This window comes from Oncorhynchus keta, chromosome 35, assembly GCF_023373465.1.
Source record: "Oncorhynchus keta strain PuntledgeMale-10-30-2019 chromosome 35, Oket_V2, whole genome shotgun sequence".
Lineage (NCBI taxonomy): Eukaryota > Metazoa > Chordata > Actinopteri > Salmoniformes > Salmonidae > Oncorhynchus > Oncorhynchus keta.
The window spans coordinates 55,804,586-55,827,415 of NC_068455.1; the positions used below are offsets into that span (position 1 = coordinate 55,804,586).

At 43.7% G+C, this 22,830-nt stretch overlaps 2 protein-coding genes across 8 annotated transcripts; both read left to right on the forward strand.

The window, feature by feature from the left end:
• Positions 1 to 53: 53 nt before the first annotated feature.
• LOC118369146 (mitogen-activated protein kinase kinase kinase kinase 2-like) lies at positions 54 to 18,542 on the forward strand. 4 transcript variants are annotated; one of them, XM_052497140.1, is made up of 32 exons: positions 54 to 451; positions 3,723 to 3,780; positions 5,307 to 5,397; positions 6,352 to 6,416; positions 6,519 to 6,574; positions 8,142 to 8,189; positions 8,432 to 8,474; positions 8,717 to 8,789; positions 9,058 to 9,189; positions 9,680 to 9,742; positions 9,957 to 10,038; positions 10,443 to 10,553; positions 10,679 to 10,757; positions 12,001 to 12,059; positions 12,243 to 12,295; positions 12,628 to 12,666; positions 13,260 to 13,293; positions 13,441 to 13,597; positions 13,871 to 14,046; positions 14,564 to 14,605; positions 14,883 to 14,967; positions 15,060 to 15,139; positions 15,230 to 15,290; positions 15,553 to 15,676; positions 15,853 to 15,914; positions 16,015 to 16,118; positions 16,247 to 16,430; positions 16,544 to 16,624; positions 16,723 to 16,809; positions 16,973 to 17,043; positions 17,165 to 17,220; positions 17,339 to 18,542. In XM_052497140.1, the coding sequence occupies exons 1-32, from the start codon at positions 344 to 346 to the stop codon at positions 17,424 to 17,426; spliced, it is 2,652 nt and encodes an 883-aa protein (XP_052353100.1). In that variant the 5' UTR covers positions 54 to 343; the 3' UTR covers positions 17,427 to 18,542. The 4 variants fall into 4 exon arrangements, with proteins under 4 accessions (XP_052353100.1, XP_052353101.1, XP_052353103.1 ...); XM_052497141.1 differs by having other exon boundaries at positions 15,856 to 15,914; XM_052497143.1 differs by lacking the exon at positions 14,564 to 14,605.
• Positions 18,543 to 18,884: 342 nt separating this feature from the next.
• LOC118368660 (RNA-binding protein 4.1-like) lies at positions 18,885 to 22,825 on the forward strand. Of its 4 annotated transcripts, none has more exons than XM_035752952.2 (3): positions 18,885 to 18,992; positions 19,772 to 20,207; positions 21,572 to 22,825. In XM_035752952.2, the coding sequence occupies exons 2-3, from the start codon at positions 19,796 to 19,798 to the stop codon at positions 21,688 to 21,690; spliced, it is 531 nt and encodes a 176-aa protein (XP_035608845.1). In that variant the 5' UTR covers positions 18,885 to 18,992; positions 19,772 to 19,795; the 3' UTR covers positions 21,691 to 22,825. The 4 variants fall into 4 exon arrangements, with proteins under 4 accessions (XP_035608845.1, XP_052353105.1, XP_035608844.1 ...); XM_052497145.1 differs by lacking the exon at positions 21,572 to 22,825 and adding an exon at positions 20,515 to 21,336; XM_035752951.2 differs by lacking the exons at positions 18,885 to 18,992; positions 21,572 to 22,825 and adding exons at positions 19,107 to 19,360; positions 20,515 to 21,336.
• The last annotated feature ends 5 nt before the right edge of the window (positions 22,826 to 22,830 follow it).

Sequence of the window (22,830 nt, forward strand, 5' to 3'; positions counted from 1 at the left end):
GCGTCCTCTGCTCGTCTGCTCTAATGACCAGGAAAATTCCGACATGCGCCTATAGTCGACATGAGAATTGAGATCACTTGACTTTGCATGATCTGGCGGGCTCGCTTCGGGTAACATGAATGACTGAAGAAGGGTATCTGTGGTGTCTGGCGACGTAATCAATACCCATTCTGTCAGGCTATCAGTTCTATTTGCTTGGTCAGAAGAGTCGTGGTGTAATAGTATTTCATCGAGACAGCACCCCTGGGATTACTGCAACTATACTGCGCGTCCAGTTGTTGATTCGCTGTATGTATTGTTGTCATGAGTGGATATCAACGTGCGTGAGTAACCAGACGCAGTTATGTCTGCAGGCATGGATACTACTATTGGAGTCTCGTTTTTGGACCCGTTGAATGATTACGAGTTAATTCATCGTATTGGGAGTGGCACGTACGGAGATGTGTTCAAGGTGAGTCGTGAGTGGGGGGAAATATCAGTTCGCACGTATGCGTATGTATGCGTTTTAATTAACATGCCAAGTCATTAAACCAACGGAGCCTAGCTGTTAATTAACGTTTTTTTTCCTTCCTGTATTCCACAATGGGACATTTTATTGAATTTTATGTTGACAGGCTCTAAACATTCAAAAGTGGATAGAAGCACAGCCACCATACATTAACGCTCTTAACATAATCTATGTTAAACTTTATGTATGACCATTCAACAAATCATGTGTATGCAGGTAACCAATAACTGGTAAAAGGTTGGGTATGGCGCCCCTGCAAGTGTGACTGCTATGTGAAAATAATGCGGGGATAGTCAATGAGCCCTCATCTTAATGATGCCTTTAGTGCATATGGTTAATTCCCATAAACTACTGGTAGGTAGTACATCTTCTGCTGTTCAGTATTCATAATCAGGCTGGGATAGCATCAGGGCTGGTCAATTAGTTCAACATCCATAACGACCAAGGCCACTACAGGAACATTTATCAAGGCTCAAGGCATTTCATTCTAACTTTTTATTAGCTCTCTCAGCAATACTATAAACCACTCTGTAATATACTCTCATTTTGTGCTGTTTTTTTTTCATGAAGGTAGAATAACTGACTTCATAGATCACCTTTTTAAGACCAGGGGATGTTACAAGAAATCTAGTCTGAAGGGCACTGCGACATTTATCAGCATTTATGTTTTATGTATCTTGACTATCGATAAGGTCTTTTTCAGTCTTCGTGATGTGAGCTGTAGGATAAAAAAAACATCCTGTGATCCCACCCTGAATGTAAAATACATGCATCCTGCAAGAGCAACAGACTCAAATTGCTATGTGCCTCCCCCCTGCCAGATACATTTGGTATCCAATAGACTACAAAAGTAAAACAGGTACAACAGGCAACATTTACTGCAAGCACAATTGTTAACTTTTGGGCTAATGCTTTATGAATATGAATAATTCAAAATGTCCCCAAGACATGTCCTCTGTTTCACTCAGTCTTGAAGTTATATAATGTTGTACAACCCCTGCCATGCCTTAGCGCCATGTCACTGCCCGGGCTATGCCTGCCTGCCTGCCTGCCTGCTGTGAATGGAGAAACTGCTACTGTCCCATAGACAATGGCCTATTATCACCTCCCACTACCTCGCTGTTCTCCTCCTCTCCTCCACTGTTCTGTTTCTCCAGCCGTACTGGAGCTCCGTGGAGGTCAGGGGTCAAACCACTGGCCATGTGACCTAGTGGGCTCTCTGACTCTGTGGACATTCATTAGATGACCATTGTTCACAAGATCCAGGAAACTCTTCAGCTACTCAGCTGAGGCTTCTGCTCTCAAGTGTGTGACCTGTTGCAGCTACGTAAATAAAGAATGAAGCCTTTGTCAAACAAGAAAGCATGGATTTCATGCCTCAAAAGTAGCCCTGATATTCATCTCAAAGACCTCAGTGGGAGGTTGCTTTTACGAGTGAGTAGTTATTTTTGTCTTGTAGTCTAGTGAAACTATGCCAAAGACAGGTTGAGGAGTCATACGTATGTACATTCATGGTTATAAACGTGTGACCTGTGACCTGACTGAGATTACCTGAGGTTCGATGGTAGGGGAAACCCACAGAACAGAAATATGTTTCACAAAGCAGCAGCAGCACTGCAATGCCCAGTCATCACTGTCACACTGTGGGCTGTTGGTCGTTTGTTATTGCAAGTTACATCACACACACACACACACACACACACACACACACACACACACACACACACACACACACACACACACACACACACACACACACACACATTTCCATTTGTGCTGTTTGTTGCAGTTGTGCGGATCTGTCTCTCACTGAATATCAATAATGTCTTGAGGCCAGTTTAGTGCAACATACTTCCGAATGATCGTATGGAAAAGCAGGGAAAAGACGTCTGTGTTTTTATTGTGTGGAATTTCAATCATCAAGCCCTGAGAAATAACTACTTTTGGAACTATGATCAAAGTGATGAAGTTTTATTTTCATTACCACTGTCTATCCCACAACACACTGTTATTTCATGCTGCCTTTGGCGAACCTTAAAGAGACATTACTGTCACTTTAGTCACAGGAAGTGCTCTGTTATAACAGGAAAAAAACAGGAAGTCAGTGTAGCCAAGCTTCAGGTTTTGTCTACAGGCAATCTGATAGACCATTGGTTGATTCTATATTTGTCGGGCATAGAGTTAAGGACCTTTACGACCTGACGTCACTTCACCATTTGACCTGTCAGAAAGAATGGGAGCAATCCATGTTTTTAAAGGATAAAACGAGAGGAAATGACGGACGAACGTCGGATGGACATTGTAAACAACATCCTCTGGATTCAAAGCCAGGGACTTTTCCCCTTGTTCTCTCTTACGCCCCTGACATAGACCATGTCACTGAGCATGACACTTAAAGCTCTGGGTCTGCGTCTGAAGTGGCACACTATTCCCTATACAGTGCACCACTTTTGATGCGGGCCCTGGTCACAAGTAGTGCACTATAGAGGGAATAGGGTGTCATTTCAGATACAACCCGGGACTGTGTAGGAAATACCTCTCACTACTATAGTGTCCCCAGCAGCCCCTGTCTCTGTCTCCTGCTGTTGCATTTCTACAAGGTGAAGCTGAAGGTCAGAGGCAGCATGCGAACAGCCCGGCCAGACCAGGGTTTAATATTGTTTCTTTTATCGTCAAGATGGCTGACTAGGGGGTTTGGGTTTTGAATGGATGCCCGGGGCTTCCTATAGTGATGGGAGGAATGTGGCAGATCTCCAAACTGAGATGAAAATGCAGTTAGGAATGGGTTACAGAGAAAATTGCATTTTGGCCCCCCAAAAAAATGACTTTTCCCTTGAATTTCACAAATAGGACTCTCATAACTATATAAATCTAGATATTTTGTGATTTAATTGCATTAGCTGTTATGTTTTCCATTGCCAATACTAAGAAATTGTATTTAGAGTTCGAAATTGTGGGAGAAAAAATAGAAAAACGAAATGGTTGTAAACAGCTGTTGTAAATAGAACGATAGCAATGAGCTGTCAGCAATTTGATGCAATTGCTTCGAGGAAACTGCTTGCTGATGGTTTCGTGTTTCACTCTCCCGGATGTAGCTGTCTAGTGCTGTAGGCCTATGTACTGCTGACTAATCCATGGACATGTCATTCTGTAGTCTGTATTCCCTGTATAAAGATCACAGTATTAATCACTCACAGTTCACCCTTTCTTTCAGGCTCGCAACATCAAGAGTTCGGCAATGGCAGCCATCAAAATAGTCAAACTGGATCCTGGTATGTGACCAGACTTGTCAGGCCTGTATTATGGGTTATTTCTTACATGTTTTGCCTTCCTGTATGCTTTGTGTAGTACATTCTTAAGTCTTTGGAGACAATCTATTGTGTGTGTGTGTGACACAGTTAACTACTACTACTAGCAGCAGTAGGCTAGTAGTAGAAGTAGCTAGTAGTTCTAGTATCAGTATTAGTGTTGAGATGTCAGGAAATGGCAAACAGTGGGGGGAGTATTTGATCCCCTGCTGATTTTGTACGTTTGCCCACTGACAAAGAAATTATCCGTCTATAATTTTAATGGTAGGCCACTCCAGGACCTTAATGTGCTTCTTCTTGAGCCACTCCTTTGTTGCCTTGGCCGTGTGATGTGGGTCATTGTCATGCTGGAATACCCATCCACAACCCATTTTCAATGCCCTGGCTGCGGGACGGAGGTTCTCATCCAAGACTTGACGGTACATGGCCCCGTCCATCGTCCCTTTTGATGTGGTGAATTTGTCCTGTCCCCTTAACAGAAAAACATCCCCAAAGCATAATGTTTCCACCTCCATGTTTGATGGTGGGGATGGTGTTCTTGGGGTCATAGGCAGCATTCCTCCTCCTCCAAATACGGTGAGTTGAGTTGATGCCAAATAGCTCCATTTTGGTCTCATCTGACCACAACACTTTCACCCAGTTGTCCTCTGAATCATTCATATGTTCATTGGCAAACTTCAGACGGGCATGTATATGTGCTTTCTTGAGCAGGGGGACCTTGCGGGAGCTGCAGGATTTCAGTCCTTCACGGCGTAGTGGGTTACCAATTGATTTCTTGGTGACTATGGTCCCAGCTGCCTTGAGATCATTGACAAGATCCTCCTGTATTGTTCTGGGCTGATTCCTCACCATTCTCGTGATCATTGCAACTCCACGAGGTGAGATCTTGCATGAAGCCCCAGACCGAGGGAGATTGACAGTTATTTTGTGTTTCTTCCATTTGCGAATAATCGCACCAACTGTTGTCACCTTCTCACCAAGCTGCTTGGCGATGATCTTGTAGCCCATTCCAGCCTTGTGTAGGTCTACAATCTTGTCCCTGACATCCCTGGAGAGCTCTTTGGTCTTGGCCATGGTGGAGAGTTTGGAATCTGATTTATTGATTGCTTCTGTGGACAGGTGTCTTTTATACAGGTAACAAACTGAGATTAGGAGCACTCCCTTTAAGAGTGTGCTCCTAATCTCAGCTCGTTACCTGTATAAAAGACACCTGGGAGCCAGAAATCTTTCTGATTGAGAGGGGGTCAAATACTTATTTCCCTCAATTAAATGCAAATCAATTTATAACATTTTTGACATGCGTTTTTCTGGATTTTTTTGTTGTTATTCTGTCTCTCACTGTTCAAATAAACCTACCATTAAAATTATAGACTGATCATTTCTTTGTCAGTGGGCAAACGTACAAAATCAGCAGGGGATCAAATACTTGTTTCCCTCACTGTATATCTGTGTCTTAGTTTGGTCATGTGACCTGCATGCTCCCTGTTCAGGTGATGACATCACATCCATCCAGCAGGAGATCACTATGATGAAGGAATGCAAGCACAAGAACATTGTGGCCTATTTCGGCAGCTATCACAGGTACATGTTTAGGCTTGTCTAATGTTACACTTCATGAGAGTTCCACGTCCATCTGTGGAATTCCTTGGATTGTGAGTGTTCTTGGATATGTTGAATTCCACTGTTTTTATTTAACTAGGCAAGTCAGTTTAGAACAAATTCTTATTTTACAATGACGGCCTACCCTGGCCAAACCCTCCCCTAACCCGGATGATACTGGGCCAATTGTGCGCCGCCCTATGGGACTCCAGATCACGGCCAGTTGTGATATCGCCCGTGATCGAACCAGGGTCTGTAGTGGCGCCTCCTAGCACTGCGGAATCAGTGCCTTAGACCACTGCGCTACTCACTCATTGTGCCACTCGGGAACGCTCTTACCTCAAACGCCCACTTCTAGGACTTAGAATGCAGCATTCTCTCCCACACTACAGAAATTGTGGCTCTCAAAATGAACGTTATACACACAAAAAGCTTGGTTGTTGATAAAATACGGTCACTAACAAGCGCATGCATACACACAGAATTAAACGTATGCGTTTGTGTGTGTGTGTGTGTGTGTGTGTGTGTGTGTGTGTGTGTGTGTGTGTGTGTGTGTGTGTGTGTGTGTGTGTGTGTGTGTGTGTGTGTGTGTGTGTGTGTGTGTGTGTGTGTGTGTGTGTGTGTGAGTGCGTGCGTGCGTGCGTGCGTGCGTGCGTGCGTGCGTGCGTGCGTGCGTGCGTGCGTGCGTGCGTACACCCACACTGTTGCTGAGTCTCAAATTATTTTGATTAAGGTTTTTACCTTTTTATCTTAGTCCTTTTATCCACGTCTGAATGTTAACTCTGTAACATTTCAAGGTCAGATAACATTGCGATTTGTTTGGATGGCAAAACAGTCCCTACTCAGTTCTCCTCTACAATGAAGTTCATAGTAATTGGTTACAAAAATGCATTCCCGACTGGTAGTCAAAGTGTGTTATCTCCCATTCTTTTGCAGAAACACTAAATTGTGGATATGTATGGAGTACTGTGGAGGGGGGTCGTTACAAGACATTTACCACGGTATGTATTGCTACAACTGAACTGACCTTACCTTATAGCCATGTATTTTCCTTCCTCTCTTGTGTGGCCATTAATCTAAGGTCTCTACTGGTATTTCCACAGTGACTGGGCCCTTAAAGGAGAAGCAGATAGCCTACATCTGCAGAGAAACCCTGCAGGTTAGTCAGCCCAGGGATGTACTATAAGTGATGAGCTCTGTCACTTTCCTAACTGGGACAGACGGTCACAGTATAATCCAGTAGCAGTGTGTGGATAGAATCACTGCGGAAGCCAAGCCAGGACAAAAAAACAAACATATTACAACCTATGTGTTGTGATAATTGCGTTGTTTGTTCTATAAGCTGGTGGTTCATATCCCTTTTTACCGTGATAAAAAGGCCGAGACAATAAGAAGACACAAACAGACAGTTGTTACATGACCTACTACTGCATGGTCAAGCAAGTTAATGTTTCCAACATTTTCTGACCAGTAAACAACTCTTCATTTAGAGTGTTACCGCAAGTTGCAAAGAAAACAGGAGTTGCCTCCACTATTCCAGCACCATTTCAACTTCAACATCATCAAATCACCTATACTTAGTCTAGTAATTACAACTAAAAGATACCAAAAAACAATTTAGTCCAATCAACGTAAACTAAATATGATGTGGCTGTCGATGGTTCTGATTTCTGTGTGTGTGTGTGTGTATGCGCGAGCTTGCAAGTAGACAAAAACAAGTTGACTCACCCAGAAATGCCAATGTCATCCTCCTTTCTTTCATGACTCTGTCATACAGTACACACTTTAAAAAATGTTGTTGTCCTAGGCAACCTGGCTAAAATGCTTGATCGCTACCCTGACTTCTTTTCATGGACAACGATGCGCCAGACCAGCTAGTTAACATTAGCCTACTACATCTCGCTACATATTGGACTTCCATCCTCTCAGGCCAGGGGCACAATATGAATTTATGGTTGGATCAGAATCTCTGTATTAATCATTGGCCAGTCCATAATTCATTTAGGAAAGGGATGATTTTAGCTAGCCACCAGAGGACAACGACACTACGAGATGCAACAATTCAAGTTGTTTCTGTAAATGACGCTTGGCTTGTGAGTTGTGTGAAGCAAAATCCACTGGGCTCTTTTTATTTCATTTGTAAAAACATTTTTAACCTTTATTTAACTTGACACTTTGTTTTTGGTGCTCCAGGACCATTCACAGTTGAGCTCTCTCAGTTCAGCTCAATGCTGAACTGAATCCTCGCTGGCTTCCCTTACATTCAATGCGACGAGCGGCATCAATGTCATACTCTTTTTGACCACACAGTATCAGATCCAGAGACAGAGGGGCGCTGTTTCGCTCGCTCTGTTGTTTTCTCCAGTGAGATACATTCAACCTCCTGCGAATTGAAGAAAAAGGATGAAACACAGAGAGAAAAAAATATATATATATTTTTTTTCTTTCTTTGTCTATTCTTTGGGGAAGGCTGGCTTCTCTTTGGAATCCTTCAATACACGCCACTGGTATAATCATGTGTTTCTAACCACAGGAAAGCAATGCAGCATGTTTCGTGACACCATACACACAGCACAGCAACATAACATTACCTCCCTTATTCATGTCAACACTTTGTGATTGTTGCACACTGTTGTGTTGTGTCTGTCTCTATGGGCTTGTGTGGTGAACTGAGGATGAGATTGAGAGATTTGTCAAACTGTTTCTGTGTTTTTGTTTTTCAACAGGGCTTGTACCACCTGCACGAAACAAGTAAAATGCATAGAGACATAAAGGTATCATTTTGACATACCGGTATGTTATTGTCAGTGAATGGCTCGGATCGGAATCTTTGTGAGCTCATATCTTTGTGTGTGTGTGTGTGTGTGTGTGTGTGTGTGTGTGTGTGTGTGTGTGTGTGTGTGTGTGTGTGTGTGTGTGTGTGTGTGTGTGTGTGTGTGTGTGTGTGTGTGTGTGTGTGTGTGTGTGTGTGTGTGTGTGTGTGTGTGTTTGTGTGTGTCTGTCCATCTGTCTATAGGGAGCAAATATCCTTATCACAGAACGTGGAGATGTCAAACTGGGTCAGTGAACATCTATTCTATACCATCAATCACACTCATCACACTCATAACATTCATCCACACTCACTCACTCACTCACTCACTCACTCACTCACTCACTCACTCACTCACTCACTCATATACATTGTCTGCAATAACTTTGAGGTTAACTAGCGTGGTAAAAATAAACCACTCACAAGACATATTGGATTCTGCATTCTGTCTCCCCCTGCCACCAAACTGTCATCTCTGTTTCCATGCAGCCGATTTTGGAGTTGCTGCAGAGATCAGTGCTTCTGTGGCCAAGAGGAAGTCTTTTATAGGAACTCCCTACTGGTAAGATAACTGGGCTCAAACCACGACCTTCAACGTTATGACTCATTGAAAACGATATACTTCAGTGCTTATTTATGCTGACACTGATACGTCTTACAGTAGTCATACGTTTCCTTCTCTGGATAGGTTCTTTCAGGGTGGCTATGAGACACTTTATAAGGTGGTCGTATGTCCTTATGACAAGTCCTATAATGCATTATAACCACATCATAATTCATAACCCCCAATCTCCCATTTCACCTGACTGGTGTTTATGTACCCATGCCAGGATGGCACCGGAGGTGGCAGCAGTGGAGAAAAAGGGCGGGTACAACCATCTGTGTGACATCTGGGCGGTGGGCATCACGGCCATCGAGCTGGCAGAGCTCCAGCCGCCCATGTTTGACCTCCACCCTATGAGGTGAGCCCTGAGACAAAGGACGGAGTTACAGACACAAACTGAGACGGAGGCAGAGATCCAGGCACAGAAAGGCAGAGATCCAGACAGAGACACAGACAGAGACAGGCAGACTCCGTACCAGTCCCATCTAGACTCTAGCCTTTAACATCAACAATAAATAGTTTCCATCCCCTTTTCATTCACTCTAAATCCACAATAATTCCACTGAAAATAAATGATGATGGATATATATTTGTGCTGTGTTGCATTTCGCGGGCTATCCACATACCTCTGAATCCAATCTGGTATCATAGCTTTGTAGGTGACGACAACGACAAAAATCTCAAGCCTGGGAGCAGGTCTGTTTGTGCTTTTGGAAACCGCCTCTGGAGTGTTTGTCGTTATGGCAGACATGTCAGCGAAGGACAACGGAGCTGGCCAAGGCACACAATAAACAGAGGCTAGGCTTTCCACCATGTTAACGTTTCAAACTATTAAAACTATGTTCCAGAGCCTTGATGTTAATGTCGAAAAGCAGCTTCCAGCCACCCAGGCTCAAGGACAAGACCAAGTGGTGAGATGGACATGAGCACACCACATTCCCTGAACAATTCAGCCACCTCACCATGCATCATACTGTATGTGAAATACCTCTTCTCCGAAAGCATCCTCCTGACACGAGACTGTTCTTTGAATGCAGCATTGATATTCTCCATATTTCTCAATATGGTTATATGCATTTTTTTTTTTTGCTGTCTCATCTCCCTCCCTCCCTCCTCTCTCTGCAGGTCTGCGGGGTTCCAGAGCTTTGTGAAGATGTCCCTCATTAAGAACCCCAGGAAGAGACCGTCGTCCGAGACTTTACTGCAGGTACACTTCGGTACACCGCTGAGAGCATGTTGCTTTCCCCTCTCTCTCTCTCTCTCTCTCTCTCTCTCTCTCTCTCTCTCTCTCTCTCTCTCTCTCTCTCTCTCTCTCTCTCTCTCTCTCTCTCTCTCTCTCTCTCTCTATAAACCAGCGGAGGAAACATTCATGAAAAGCCCCTGGATGGCGATCAACATTCACCGCCATTATAGACAGAGCCTCTGGACTAGAGCCTCTGACTGAGGTGCTAAAAGCATAGCAATCCTGTATTCATGTCTATAGCTAATAGGGACCCCTAACAGGGCCCCGGGAGCTGTGAGAGATCAAGGAAATGAATGATGAAGTTATTTATTGATGTAGAGCTTTTACATAAAAATTTAAAAAAAAAAAATCTGTTGTCGTATCCCCAGCATCCGTTTGTGACCCAGCTACTGACTCGTAACCTGATCATTGAGCTGCTGGACATGGCCAACAACCCGGACCTCCACTCCACACACGGCATGGATGATAACGACATGGAGGTGAGGATTAGGTTACAATAGACAGACAGACGCACATGCATGGCCATCACCCAGAACTCTCAGGAACATTGCTTGTTCCTAGTGTGATTTATTATGTGTGTGCGTGTGCGTGTGTTTGTCTGCAGAATGTAGAAGCTGCTCCTGATAAGATCCAGTCTGCAGGGAAACACCTGCCCGTGGAGAGGACTCTGTCTGAAGAGCAGTGTGAGTCTTCAAATCCCTACACAATTATGACACTGAAGCATCATCATCAGCCCACGCATGACATCATCACTACAATTTGTGAAAAGGGTTATCGAAGTTCTATTTGCAAAACCATCAAAACCAACATCAATGAGGGTCTTATTCCCTGAACACTGTACATGGGCTTTGACTGTACATCCGTCCACAATAATTCATCTATAGTTAGAGAGGGTGTGTGTGTGTGTGTGTGTGTGTGTGTGTGTGTGTGTGTGTGTGTGTGTGTGTGTGTGTGTGTGTGTGTGTGTGTGTGTGTGTGTGTGTGTGTGTGTGTGTGTGTGTGTGTGTGTGTGTGTGTGTGTGTGTGTGTGTGTGTGTGTGTGCGTGCGTGCGCATGCGTGCGGCTATCCTTGTGTATCGCGCGTACTTGGAGAGTTGAGGTCAACATCACCCTCGCTGGCTTAATGTATGGAATTGGGGACGAGGTAGGAGAGCAGAGCAGCACGCAACACAAGACTCTTGGGGTCCTGACTCCTGTTACAAGACGCCCATTGAGAGTTGAAGGGGGAGATGAAGTCACCAAGTCACACGGTCACCCAACACAGAGGGACGCATAGAGGTGGCACTGTCTGCACATGCACATGCCATGTCCCCTTTCTGTCCATGACTCTGACGTGCCTGGCGTCCCACGTGTGAGGAGGAGGTGGGGGAGGCGAGGAGGTGGGGGAGGCGAGGAGGGATGACTGAGGAACTATTGTTATGTCTCCTATCAGTGGGATTACAGCATACACAGGGTGCGGTGATGGTGGACAATGCGTCCGCTCTACAGCAGCCTGGGACAAAAAGCGTATATATAGACAAGCATGTCAGCAAAGATGGTGGGAGTGGGGAGGGGTGTTGTGACTCGTCTCTTATGCAAATACAATAGGTTCTCGGGCATGTTTGTGGAAAGGGGTGTGGTGAGTCATTGTGAATGGGCATTACAATAGGTTTTCTGGGGTGAGCAGTGCGGTGAGTTGCCTGAAGCCAATGGTAGTACTTTCAACACATGATTGAGGTTGTGGTGTGTGATATAGCCTGTGAGAGTGTGCCCCTGAGCAAGAAAGTAGTTTACCAATCGATTGGAATATATAGCAAGTGATAATAAATTATAGTAAAAATGAATCACATAAAACGTGTTTTGTATCAGCAGCTAGTAATTATAAGTACATACTTTGTATTTAATTGTAACTTTTCTTCATGGTTAACTAAGCTGTGCTTGCCTTAGTTGACCAAATGAAGTTTGGGCCCCCGTTGAGGAAAGTCACAGAGCCTTATCCTGATATGGTGAGTGACATTTATTTCCTGTGTTTGACATGTAGGGGGTTAGAGGTCAATTCAACATAGAATGGCTATTTGGGGAAGTGTGTTTACGAGATGTATGAGTTCTTGTATGGCATAGTTTTAAGATGTTATTAAAAGGGATACTATGAATGTGTATGTTGTTGATGTTTTTTGGTCATATTTCAGCAAAGCTCGTATGAAGACGATTGGGACCTCTCAGAAGATGAAACTGAATCACCGTAAGATGCTCCTCTTCCTCACCAATTTTCTCAAATCTAGTAGCATTACATCAAAGACATAGTATTTCAGAGCATTATCTCAAATCTACTATCGGTGTTTGTGTGGCCATGGATGTGACATCCCCACTAGAGAGGGAAAAATATTGAAAAAAACTCCCAATGCGTTATTAATAGACTCATATTTGCAGTAAAAGGAAAAGTTTGCTTCCTCATCGAGAGAGAACACTGGCTGCAACGCTCCTATTGTCACAGAACAGGCAGTGCTCTGTCACATCATGTACACAGAACAAGTGGCTCCATAGAGACATTAGCATGTTGTCTTCCTATTTCAGGAGCCTGTTAGAATGTGTGGAGGAAGCTCTGCAGCTGAGGTAGGCCTGCAGACCCCCCCATTGTAAAAACACTATTCAACACTATTCTACCCTGTGGCAACTTTTATCAATGAAGCAAGTTTGTTTATTTACATTTAAATGATTAGCTTTTCATGTTTGGTATGCATATTTTAAATTACATTTAAAAAATAATTATTTAACCTTTATTTAACCAGGAAGGGCTCGTTGAGATGAAAATCTCATTTTCAAGAGTGCCCTGGCCAAGATAGACAGCACAAAGTCATTACAAAAAAATTACAGACAGACAACATGAAAAACTACAAGTTATAACGAAGTTACGCAACCATAAATAAATAGGTTATTAGTAGGTTAAAATGTACTAGTCACAGACAAACGACTTGACATGCTGCCATCTTGGATTTGAAGTTGATCGAGTGTGATAGACAAGTTGTGTTTTTACAATTAGTTGAACCTGCCCTGCTCCAAATCTTGTCCTATTAAGATCCAACACAATTGAGCCCATGTCAGTTTATTGACTGTGACAGCAAGTATCCCACATGGAAAGCAAATCTGATTTACCTTTGATTTACCACAGACTGCTTCAGTAACAATATTACCATTGACTATTTCAGGAGCTTAACCATCAAAAGAGTGCCATCTACTGACGTAAGTGCCAATAACACAACCCCAAGAAAACAAAGAGTTCCTTCTGAAATAGTGTAATGCAATACATGAAGACAATCCTTTTGACCTTTCAGCTATTTCCTATTGCATTATATGAGGGTGTTTTGTCTATTGTCTTTGGTTGTGTAGGGGGGTAAAGGTGGGAGGAAGAGTGGGTTGTTCAGCCCTTCCACAGCCTCCCTGCCTGCCATCGGCTCCTTCTGTCCCACCCTGGAGGACAAGGACCTCACCCTCCGCCCCAGCTCCACCCTGGGGCCCGACTCCACACCCAACAACTCCATGTCAGGTACTGAACTTCCACACACAGAGTAAATGTTTCCAGGTTATCTGTCATGACAACTGATTTGGTTCTGGGTCCCGAGATTATATGTTGACGTGAATATTTGACGAGTGATCAGTGTTTTCTAATGCAATCGTAATACGTTCAATTATACAGTATATCTTCTGTGTGTTGTAATCCGAATCATTGTAGCTTTTCTCATTCATGCTAAGATTGACAACATGTCTCAACATGACAAATGGGTTCTCCCATCTCTCCTCCTCTCGTGTGGTTCTCTAGTCTTGGCCAGGTGTTCTGCTACCCAGGACATCAGCAGACAGTGGTGCAGTGACCCCAGTGTTTCTGAGGGGAGCGCCGTGCAGGCGGAGAAGAAGACAGGGGGAGTGGCCTCTCCGAGCAGGGAAACCTCTCTCTCTCCAGAGTGGAGCACACTGAGGAGAAAGACCGAGGACTCTGTGAGTGTACAACACAGGAAAATGTTGGCCCACTACATATGAGTACATTAGTTTCATATCCATACTGTATGTGCTGATGCCGATAGTTGGCATGGTTGGGGTTAAATCCAATGTCAATTCTGACACTTTGGGATGAAGTGAAATCTCAACGCAACAGTTGCAAAGTGCCATTCAATCCAACCCTGGGACGTAGTGACAAAATGTGTGTGGTTTGTTTACCAAAAAAGTGTGTGGTTTGTTAACCAGCAAGTGTGTGGATTGTTAACCAAAAAGTGTGTGGCTTGTTAACCTAATAGCCTGTTTCAAAACATCCAGTTGTATCTCATTTTAATAAACAATCCTTTTGTAACATTAATATAGGAGGAGAGAATTCAGAATAGTCAACCAAACAGCAGCCAGATCCCATGACATTGCTGTTTTTGCTCCATTCATTTAAACAACATTATCATTTGAACGACACAGTTACCCCTCTTTTTTTGTTGTTGTTGTTGTTGTGTGTAACCCTTTTAACTTCTAGAGAGCTGATTGTCATGGACTCCCTCCTACCCCTCAAGTCCATGTAAGTGCAGAGGTCGAGTCTTAACAGCATGTGCCCTACGGTACAGGGACATGACCAATGACACTGCTGCGCCGACAACTAACAACCCATGCTTACACACAGACCTAGCTAATGGCTGTCGGTCTAACGAACGCCTGGTGAATGCTCACTGCAACATTGCTTCTGTGTAGATGAACAGTGGACACATTTCAGTATTCTAACCATGCCTATTTTACCGTAATGTCGGAATTGGTCAACACGATATTAAAACACACAGTATGTTGTTTTGGTGTAATAGATGGGTGCCTGTTTCTCCAAAGTCTTCAATGGTTGCCCTCTGAAGATCCACTGCGCTGTGACCTGGATCCTCCCGAAAACCAGAGGTAGGTTTGCAGAAAGGGTTTAAATGGTTCAAATGAGGTTCTAATATACGACCTAGAATATGAACCAAGGCATGGTCTTGTCTCTTCCTCAGATCAGTACCTTATTCTGGGTGCAGAGGAGGGTGTATATACTCTCAACCTCAACGAGCTCCACGAGGACACTCTGGAGAAGGTAGTGGCACAGACGTTTATGAATAGGGTAAAGGGTGAAGTCGTGTTGAATTCCTGACCATACCACTAATACCTCTCTCTTCCCCCACAGTTGCTCCCGCAGAGATGTGCCTGGCTGTATGTCATGAACAACGTTTTGATGTCCGTATCAGGTAGGACAATCGATCCCCATTTTTCGTTCGCCCAATCACACACCTATCCGATTGGTCATAGGATCCTACACCATCAACTACACTACTCCAAACCAGATCTGGGTTCAAATAGTATTTGAGTGTTTGCTTGAGCCTACTTTGACTGCCAGGTGGGTGGGGTTTGCACTCCATTGGTTCCATTGTACCAGGCAAGCTCGAAAAAGAACTGCTAAATTGGAACACTGGTTCTTACCATTCCTTCCTTCTCCACCCCCATCTTCAGGGAAGTCTTCCCAGCTGTACTCCCACAGTCTGATGTCTCTGTTTGAACAGAGAGGTCACAAGCAGCAGAAACAGAGTCACCTGTCCCTCAGTACCAACCGCCTCACTGAGAGGATCAACCCCAGGTAGAGTGAGTGAGTGAGTGAGTGAGTGAGTGAGTGAGTGAGTGAGTGAGTGAGTGAGTGAGTGAGTGAGTGAGTGAGTAAGTGAGTGAGTGTGGATGAATGTTATCGGGTTAAGTTTGCCTTCAATTTATGTGCATCTCCTTATTTCAAATGTTTTTCAAATGTTTGTCCATCAGCAGGAAATATGCTGTAACTGTGAAGATACCAGACACTAAAAGCTGTCGAAGATGCAGTGTGGGTAAGTGTAATTTGACGTTGCAATATGTTCAAGAAGGTTTATGACATTGACCCAAAGTGTTTTCAGTTGCTCTTTCTCCCTCCCTCTCTCTCTGCCACAGCAAGGAACCCATACACAGACAGCACGTTCCTGTGTGGGGCTGTACCATCAGGTCTGGTTCTACTCTTGTGGTATGACCCCATGCAGAAATTTATGCAGCTCAAGGTGTGTATTGACATAACTCCATATTGTGCTATTAAAATGATTACTTACAATTGATTTCAATGAACCGTGTCTGTTAGACTTGTAAAATGTATCCTCCTATGCTCTCTTCTTCCCTCTCCTTCTCTCAGCATATAGACATACGTCTACCAGATCAACTCCCTATCTTTGAGCTTCTGGTGTTAGTGACAGATGAGTTTCCACAGTTGTGTGTTGGTGTGAGAGACTGCACTGCAGAGAAAGGGAAACCGCCAACCAACCAGCAACTGAAGTTTGATATCGTAGAGTTGAACGGCACACCAAACTCTTCACCAGGTGGCACAGAGATGTTCGATGCCAGGATTTCAACCATATGACATTGTGTCGAGGAATTGTATAATTATCTTTCTTTCTCTCTATTTCTCTCTTTCTGTCTTGTGCGTGTGCAGAGAGTATGCCTGTCGGAGCCGGACCGGGAGCCGTGCAGGCGACACAGCTGGACAGAGACACGGTTCTCATTGCACTGGAGAGTGAGTCTATTGGAGCTCGATCGGAATATATTATCTCCCTGGAATGTCATTATCACTACCTACCCTTTAATGTACAATACTAATGGTATTTTTTACAGAGACTGTGAAGATTGTCACCCTGCAAGGACTTCCTTCCAAGGAGCTGGCTTTTGAACTGGTCTTTGACTTCCCCATTGAAACACTAAGTAAAAACGTCATTCAATCCCAATTATCATTCTTTACTGCATAGAATGTTCTCAATTCGTCACCAAATCGTAGCTACAGGGGTGAGGTACTGTAGCTACACCTAACACACCACGTACTGTATGTGTGGGAGATTCCTTTGTGACATTACTGTTGTGTGGCTAGTTTGTTTACAGGACAGTGTTCTGGCTTTCTGGAAGCATGGTCTTAAAGGGAGGAGTCTTCACACAAATGAGGTGATTATAATGCCTTCTCTCCACCATGCGCTTGTGCGCTCATTCAAACCAAAAATGCTTGATCTGCATTGTAAGTATTTTATCTCTCTGAAACATTGAAATACATTTACACTCATCTTAGGTCACGCAGGAGATTACAGACGAAAGCAGAGTATTCCGGGTCTTGGGGACGAACAGGTATGCTCCAAACTCTAGCTGGCCTGTTATCTTGAAAACCACATTATGTGTGATCCCATAAGGGGTCAAAAGGTTATTTTGAGAAAACCAATCACGCTGTCTTTTGTCATTTTCATAGGGATATTGTCCTTCAGAGTACCCCCACAGAGGACCCATCAGCAACGAGCAACCTCTATATCCTGACTGGCCATGAAAGCAGCTACTAAGATTAGACAGAGAAAAAGGACTTGAGGAAGGAAGGAAATGAGAGAAAGCTATATTAAAGGAAGAAGTGAAGGAGCGTGTGTCCCAGAGATGGGCAGCTTTTATTGTGTGAAGAAAGGAGGCACTACAGGCCACTGGCTCTTCCCTGGCACCTAATAAACTCGAACGAGCCCCCTGGCACCTAATAAACTCGAACGAGCCCCCTCAGTGTAGACTTGTCTCAAACTGATGTAACCCCCTCTACCTGCATACTGGGAACAGACAGACCATATGAGACTCTCACACAGTTAGCCACAGAGAGAAAACTGAGCTGTTGTGTGTTCAAGGAAGAATTTGTTGAAAAAGACTTGTTAGAGAGAGCCCCCCAGTCATGACCCCCTAACCCCTTGAATGCGCACACACTACTTTTAAACCTGGTTCCAACCCCATTGTGTTTTCTTACTGGTATGCCATTGGAAATACACTAACTGATGACCGAAGTCTGCACTGTCTCCCGATACAACATTGTGAAGTGGAAACCAACTACATCGGTGAACGGAATACACCGCTAGACCACCATGCTCTGTTCACTACCTGTAATGGCATAGGTGGCACCGTTCCCAGATGTCAACATGAACAGTTTTCACCTCATACGCTTGAAAATATGTCACCTAAAATCAGAGTGCTAATACAGTTTAAAAGTGCTCAGATTAACACTTTTCCAGGATTTAAAGTGTTTTCAATAGAGATCTCTGTTGAGCATGCTTTTTAGGACAGGATTGGGCTTAATCTGCATCTTGGGAAACCAGCCCTAATGGAGTTGAATTGTATGATGAATTCCAATATTGTTTTGTTGTGTTTAGTCTCAAACCAGACATGTGTGTTTGCCACAAAGTAAAACTACGTTGTGTTTAATGATACTGGTTTGCTTTTGTTTGGTTGTGCATGGGAGGGACTGGGCCCAATGTAACACTCGTCATCCCTGAAAGACACTTGAAGGAGAATACATGTTGCTATTTAATTGTTTCTTTTAATTCAAAAAAAGTGAAAATATGGATTTGAGAGTTTTTATGTATACTTGTTGAATTTATGCCAAAACATTGAATTCCCAATGATAAAATAAAAATGTTTTTTTTAAATGTGAGTCGACTGATGCAAAGATAAAAGATGAATGTGTTTCTCTAAAGACATTAGACAACATTACCTATGAAGTTTAGTCCAGTTTAGCAAGCCTCAAGAATGTGTGTGACAAGTGCCAAAATAGATTTGCATGCTAATTAGTATTAGTATAAATTTCATTATAGGGCTCTTTGTACAATTAGTTGATAAAAATGGTCATCCTTTTTATCCACTTGTAATAAGACGTTCCCATACAAGACTATTTACAACAGTATTATGAATTGGGTCAGTTTACGTAAAAACATGACATGATGCGTAACTTTATAATTGATGTCGTATCTCGACTGAACAGGCGGGGGCGCCATTGCTTTTTATGTATCCCTTTGATTGCGTCACACACTTCCTAAAAATAATCACGGCGCCATTTCAGAATTCATTCATTGGCATTTGCAGTTTGAGTCGTTATTCAGGTAAGGGGGACATGGTGGAAATGGAATCTCAATCAGTGTTGATTTGTATTCAACAAGTTGCTAGAGGGAGGGCTAAGACACCCTGTACGATATAATCACGATGTGTTTTGTTTGACCAGAATTAATCATAGCTAGCTCCATACCGTGCGAACGTTTCTTTTCAACAACAAATAATATAGATATATAATGTTAGAAACTAGTTCACGCAAACGAAGACCAAGCTAGCTGGCTAGGTTATAAACCTCATTTGGATTTCAGTTGGAGGTTTTCAAGAGTGTCAGCCAGGTTGTTAACAGAACAGGTAGCTAACTAAACTAGCTAAGTTAATTCCGACAGAACAAGCAACTAGCTGACGTTAACTGGCTAAAGTGAGGAAATTTCTAGTTTTTATAACCACGGTCAGACTTACGACGTTAGCTGCAAGATAAAAATAAAAATGTATATATTTATAAAATACGTTCTCTTAATAGCCATGAAAGATTAAATGGAAAGTTCTCAATACTAACGTTAACTTTCCTATTTGGCCTGGTCAGTTACTGTTAGCTGGAGAATTAGCTAGCGGTAGGTAACTAGATAACATTAGCTAGATTGAGTTGCTAGCTACTGTACGTCAGATAGCTTGCGAACTTATTCTCTTTTGACATTTTATTAAAGTAGGCCTATAATCATAACATTAGTTGTGAAATTGCATGGCAAATTTTGGACCTGGTATTTTTCTTCATGCTTCACATAGTTGAAATGGACTTGGTAAACAAACAACTGCTTGTCTCCACTTCCAGGAATAACACGCCACAGATTTGAAGATGGTGAAAATATTCATAGGCAATCTTGATTCCGACACCACCGTGGACGAGCTACGCACTCTCTTCTCCCAGTATGGCAAGATCTCAGAGTGCGACATCGTCAAGAACTTTGGCTTTGTGCACATGAACGACAAAGCCGAAGCGGAGGAGGCAATCAAGAACCTTCACCACCATGAGCTCAACGGGGAGCAAATGAACGTGGAGATGAGCCGCGGCAGACCAAAGTCCACCACCAAGCTGCATGTCAGCAACATCCCAGAGGGTTGCACCAACGAGGAGCTGAAGACCAAGTTTGAGGAGTATGGCCCTGTGGTGGAGGCTGACATAGTGAAAGACTATGCATTTGTCCACATGGAGTCTGTGGATGATGCCATGGAGGCCATCAGTAGGCTGGACAACACAGCCTTCCAAGGTGAACCCGCAGATAGTCTGAGCTTTCTGTAGTTACGGAATGCACTTCCCTTTAGATGGCATAAAGATCGTAAAGTGATGCCGAAAAGCATTTTGGTTTAATTCTCTGAGTTTTTAATGGATACGTAATGGCACTAAAGTCGTGATTCTTTCGTGATTATTTTATCCGGTTTCAACGTAACAGTGCAGGTGAACTAATTGATGCTAATATATAAGTATTTGCAATGAGGAAATAACAGCCGTTAAGAAGCAGTGGTGTGCGTGTCAGAACCCAACCGTCTCATGCGTCTCTTCTCTCTCCTCAAAAGGCAAGCTGATGAGCGTGCATCTGTCCACCAGTCGCCTGCGCACGGTCCCGGGAATGGGAGCTCAAACTGGCTGCTATGTCTGCGGGAAACAGGGTCACTGGTCGAAAGATTGCCCGAACGGCGGTCAGAACGGCGGTAGCTATGGTGACAGTGGTGAACGCCCCAGAGGTGGCCTAATGATGGGCAGGGGTTTCCCACGGGGTCCCCCAGGTTTCAGCAGGAGTAGCGAAAGATATCCGAGTGGCTACGGGATGCCCCCAAGAGCTGCGGCATCCTATTACATGGGCAGACTAGGGTATAGCAGATCGTCCAGTTATCTGGGGGGGCCGCCTCTTCCCCCTTTGAGCCGTAGGCCTAGCTATGGCTCTGCTCGGGAGTACAGCGCCGATGCCAGGGATCGGTACAGTGGCAGGCTACCGAGCTCTTATCCCGAGAGGGTATCGGCCTATGAGCGAGACCGTTACAGCATTCATGTTGACTATTATGAGAAGTACAGGGCACGGCCATACGGCTCAAGCTATTTTGAAGAGCGCCGTCTGGCCTATATCCCCCCTCCCCCCTCTTCCTCCCTCTCAAGGCTCTCCTCTAGTGTCGACCCGTACGAGCGTCGCCCTCTACCACCATCCTCGGCGACCGCCTCGTACTACTTGCGAGACCGCAGCCCGATCAGACGAGTGCCTGTCACCTCTGACAGCTATGGTTATGAGCGTTCACGGCTGTCCCCGGTGTCGTCCTCCAGAAGCTCCTCGTACGCCGTCCCACAGGCCAGGGACTCTTACACCGATCGGACACGCTATGCTTACTGAGCTACATACTGCCAAGGTGAGCCAACCAACCAGGAGTACTGGCCCATTGCTCTGTGACATTTGGAATGGTGCGTGCCATTGAATGTAAAAAGGTACATGATGATGATGACACAGTGGGGGCTGGGAACTGTAGACTCGTGTTCATCCTAATAGTTCTTCAATGAAGAACATAAACTATGCCCCCCCCCACAGTGCTTTTAAACCGTAAAACACAATCCAATTCTCAAAGCGAATGCTCTGCTCTTTTCTAGGTGTGTATGACTCGCCAGACTTTTCCTTTGCTACCATTCCTCCTCCGAGCTGCATGGTTCCATCGAGCTGTGCCGCAAACAAACCTTTCGTGACTCGGAATGTGATGGCACGAGAATGATGCAGGCGGAAATCGGCATGTGCATCGTCCTGGCACCTGTGTGCCAGCCGTCGGCAGATGAATCTTCATCTTCAACTGACTAATCAATCCATATTCAAGTCAACATACTTCCTTTATTTCCAGTTGTCACTTACAAGGACACTTAGCTATCTGGAACCACAGGTCTGGCACTGTGTGTGTGATGTTAATACTAGCTTAACTATACCGGCTTTCCACTCGCTTTGTTTGTCTTTTTTTAAATTCTTTTTTTAGAAATGATACATCTTTTTATTTTTAAGAATCTCCTCAAAGCAAATTGGCCACTGAATTTGGCGTATTGAGGTGACCATAGTTTAGAGAGTTTTGTCTTACTTGAGAAATATTTTTCATTCATTTAATTGTTTTCAGCTATTAATGACAAATTCTCATTCATGCCATGTTTCGCTCAGTCATTCAACCACATTTTTGTTTTGAATTTTCCCCCAGTAATACACGATTTAAGAATAAACCGGTATGAATATTTGTGAAATTCATGCACTGGCTTTGAGAACGTTCATGAACATCTGTTTTCTCAAGAGGACATTCCACTTCGTGTTGAGGAAATCCTCGTCATACTGCTTTTGCTTAGAGTTGTTGTCACGGTGACATTATCCGTATCCCAAAACAAACATTCCAATTTGTCTCAGTTGATATGCTTCATCAATAATATCTGCATACGTCTCCTAACCAAAAAGAAGCATTTAAGTTTGTACTAATTTGAACAGTGTGCATAGAACGTATAGATTCATACACCGCCAAAAGTAATCTTCTTGCGTAATTCGGGAAGGCCCAATCTGATATACAGCAATTCAAGAGGATATAGCAATATATTAAATATGGTTTTCTAACAATCTATGTTTTAGTAAATCAAATTCACCTGTGTTCATTGAATATTCATTGCTACTAAACATGAACCTGTTCAATACAGCAAATAACATGAGCATAACTCAGGGCTATGACATAATCATTAAGGTAAGGGGCTCTTTCTTGTCTTAATCACTTTCTATGGGTGCCTTTTACAGCGAAGCTATTTTGGGAATTGTTGTAGTTTGTATTTTTCCTAAGTCCAAGCGTGTACGTTTTTCGCATTTTATTTTTTAATAAACCATAAAGTATTTTTTT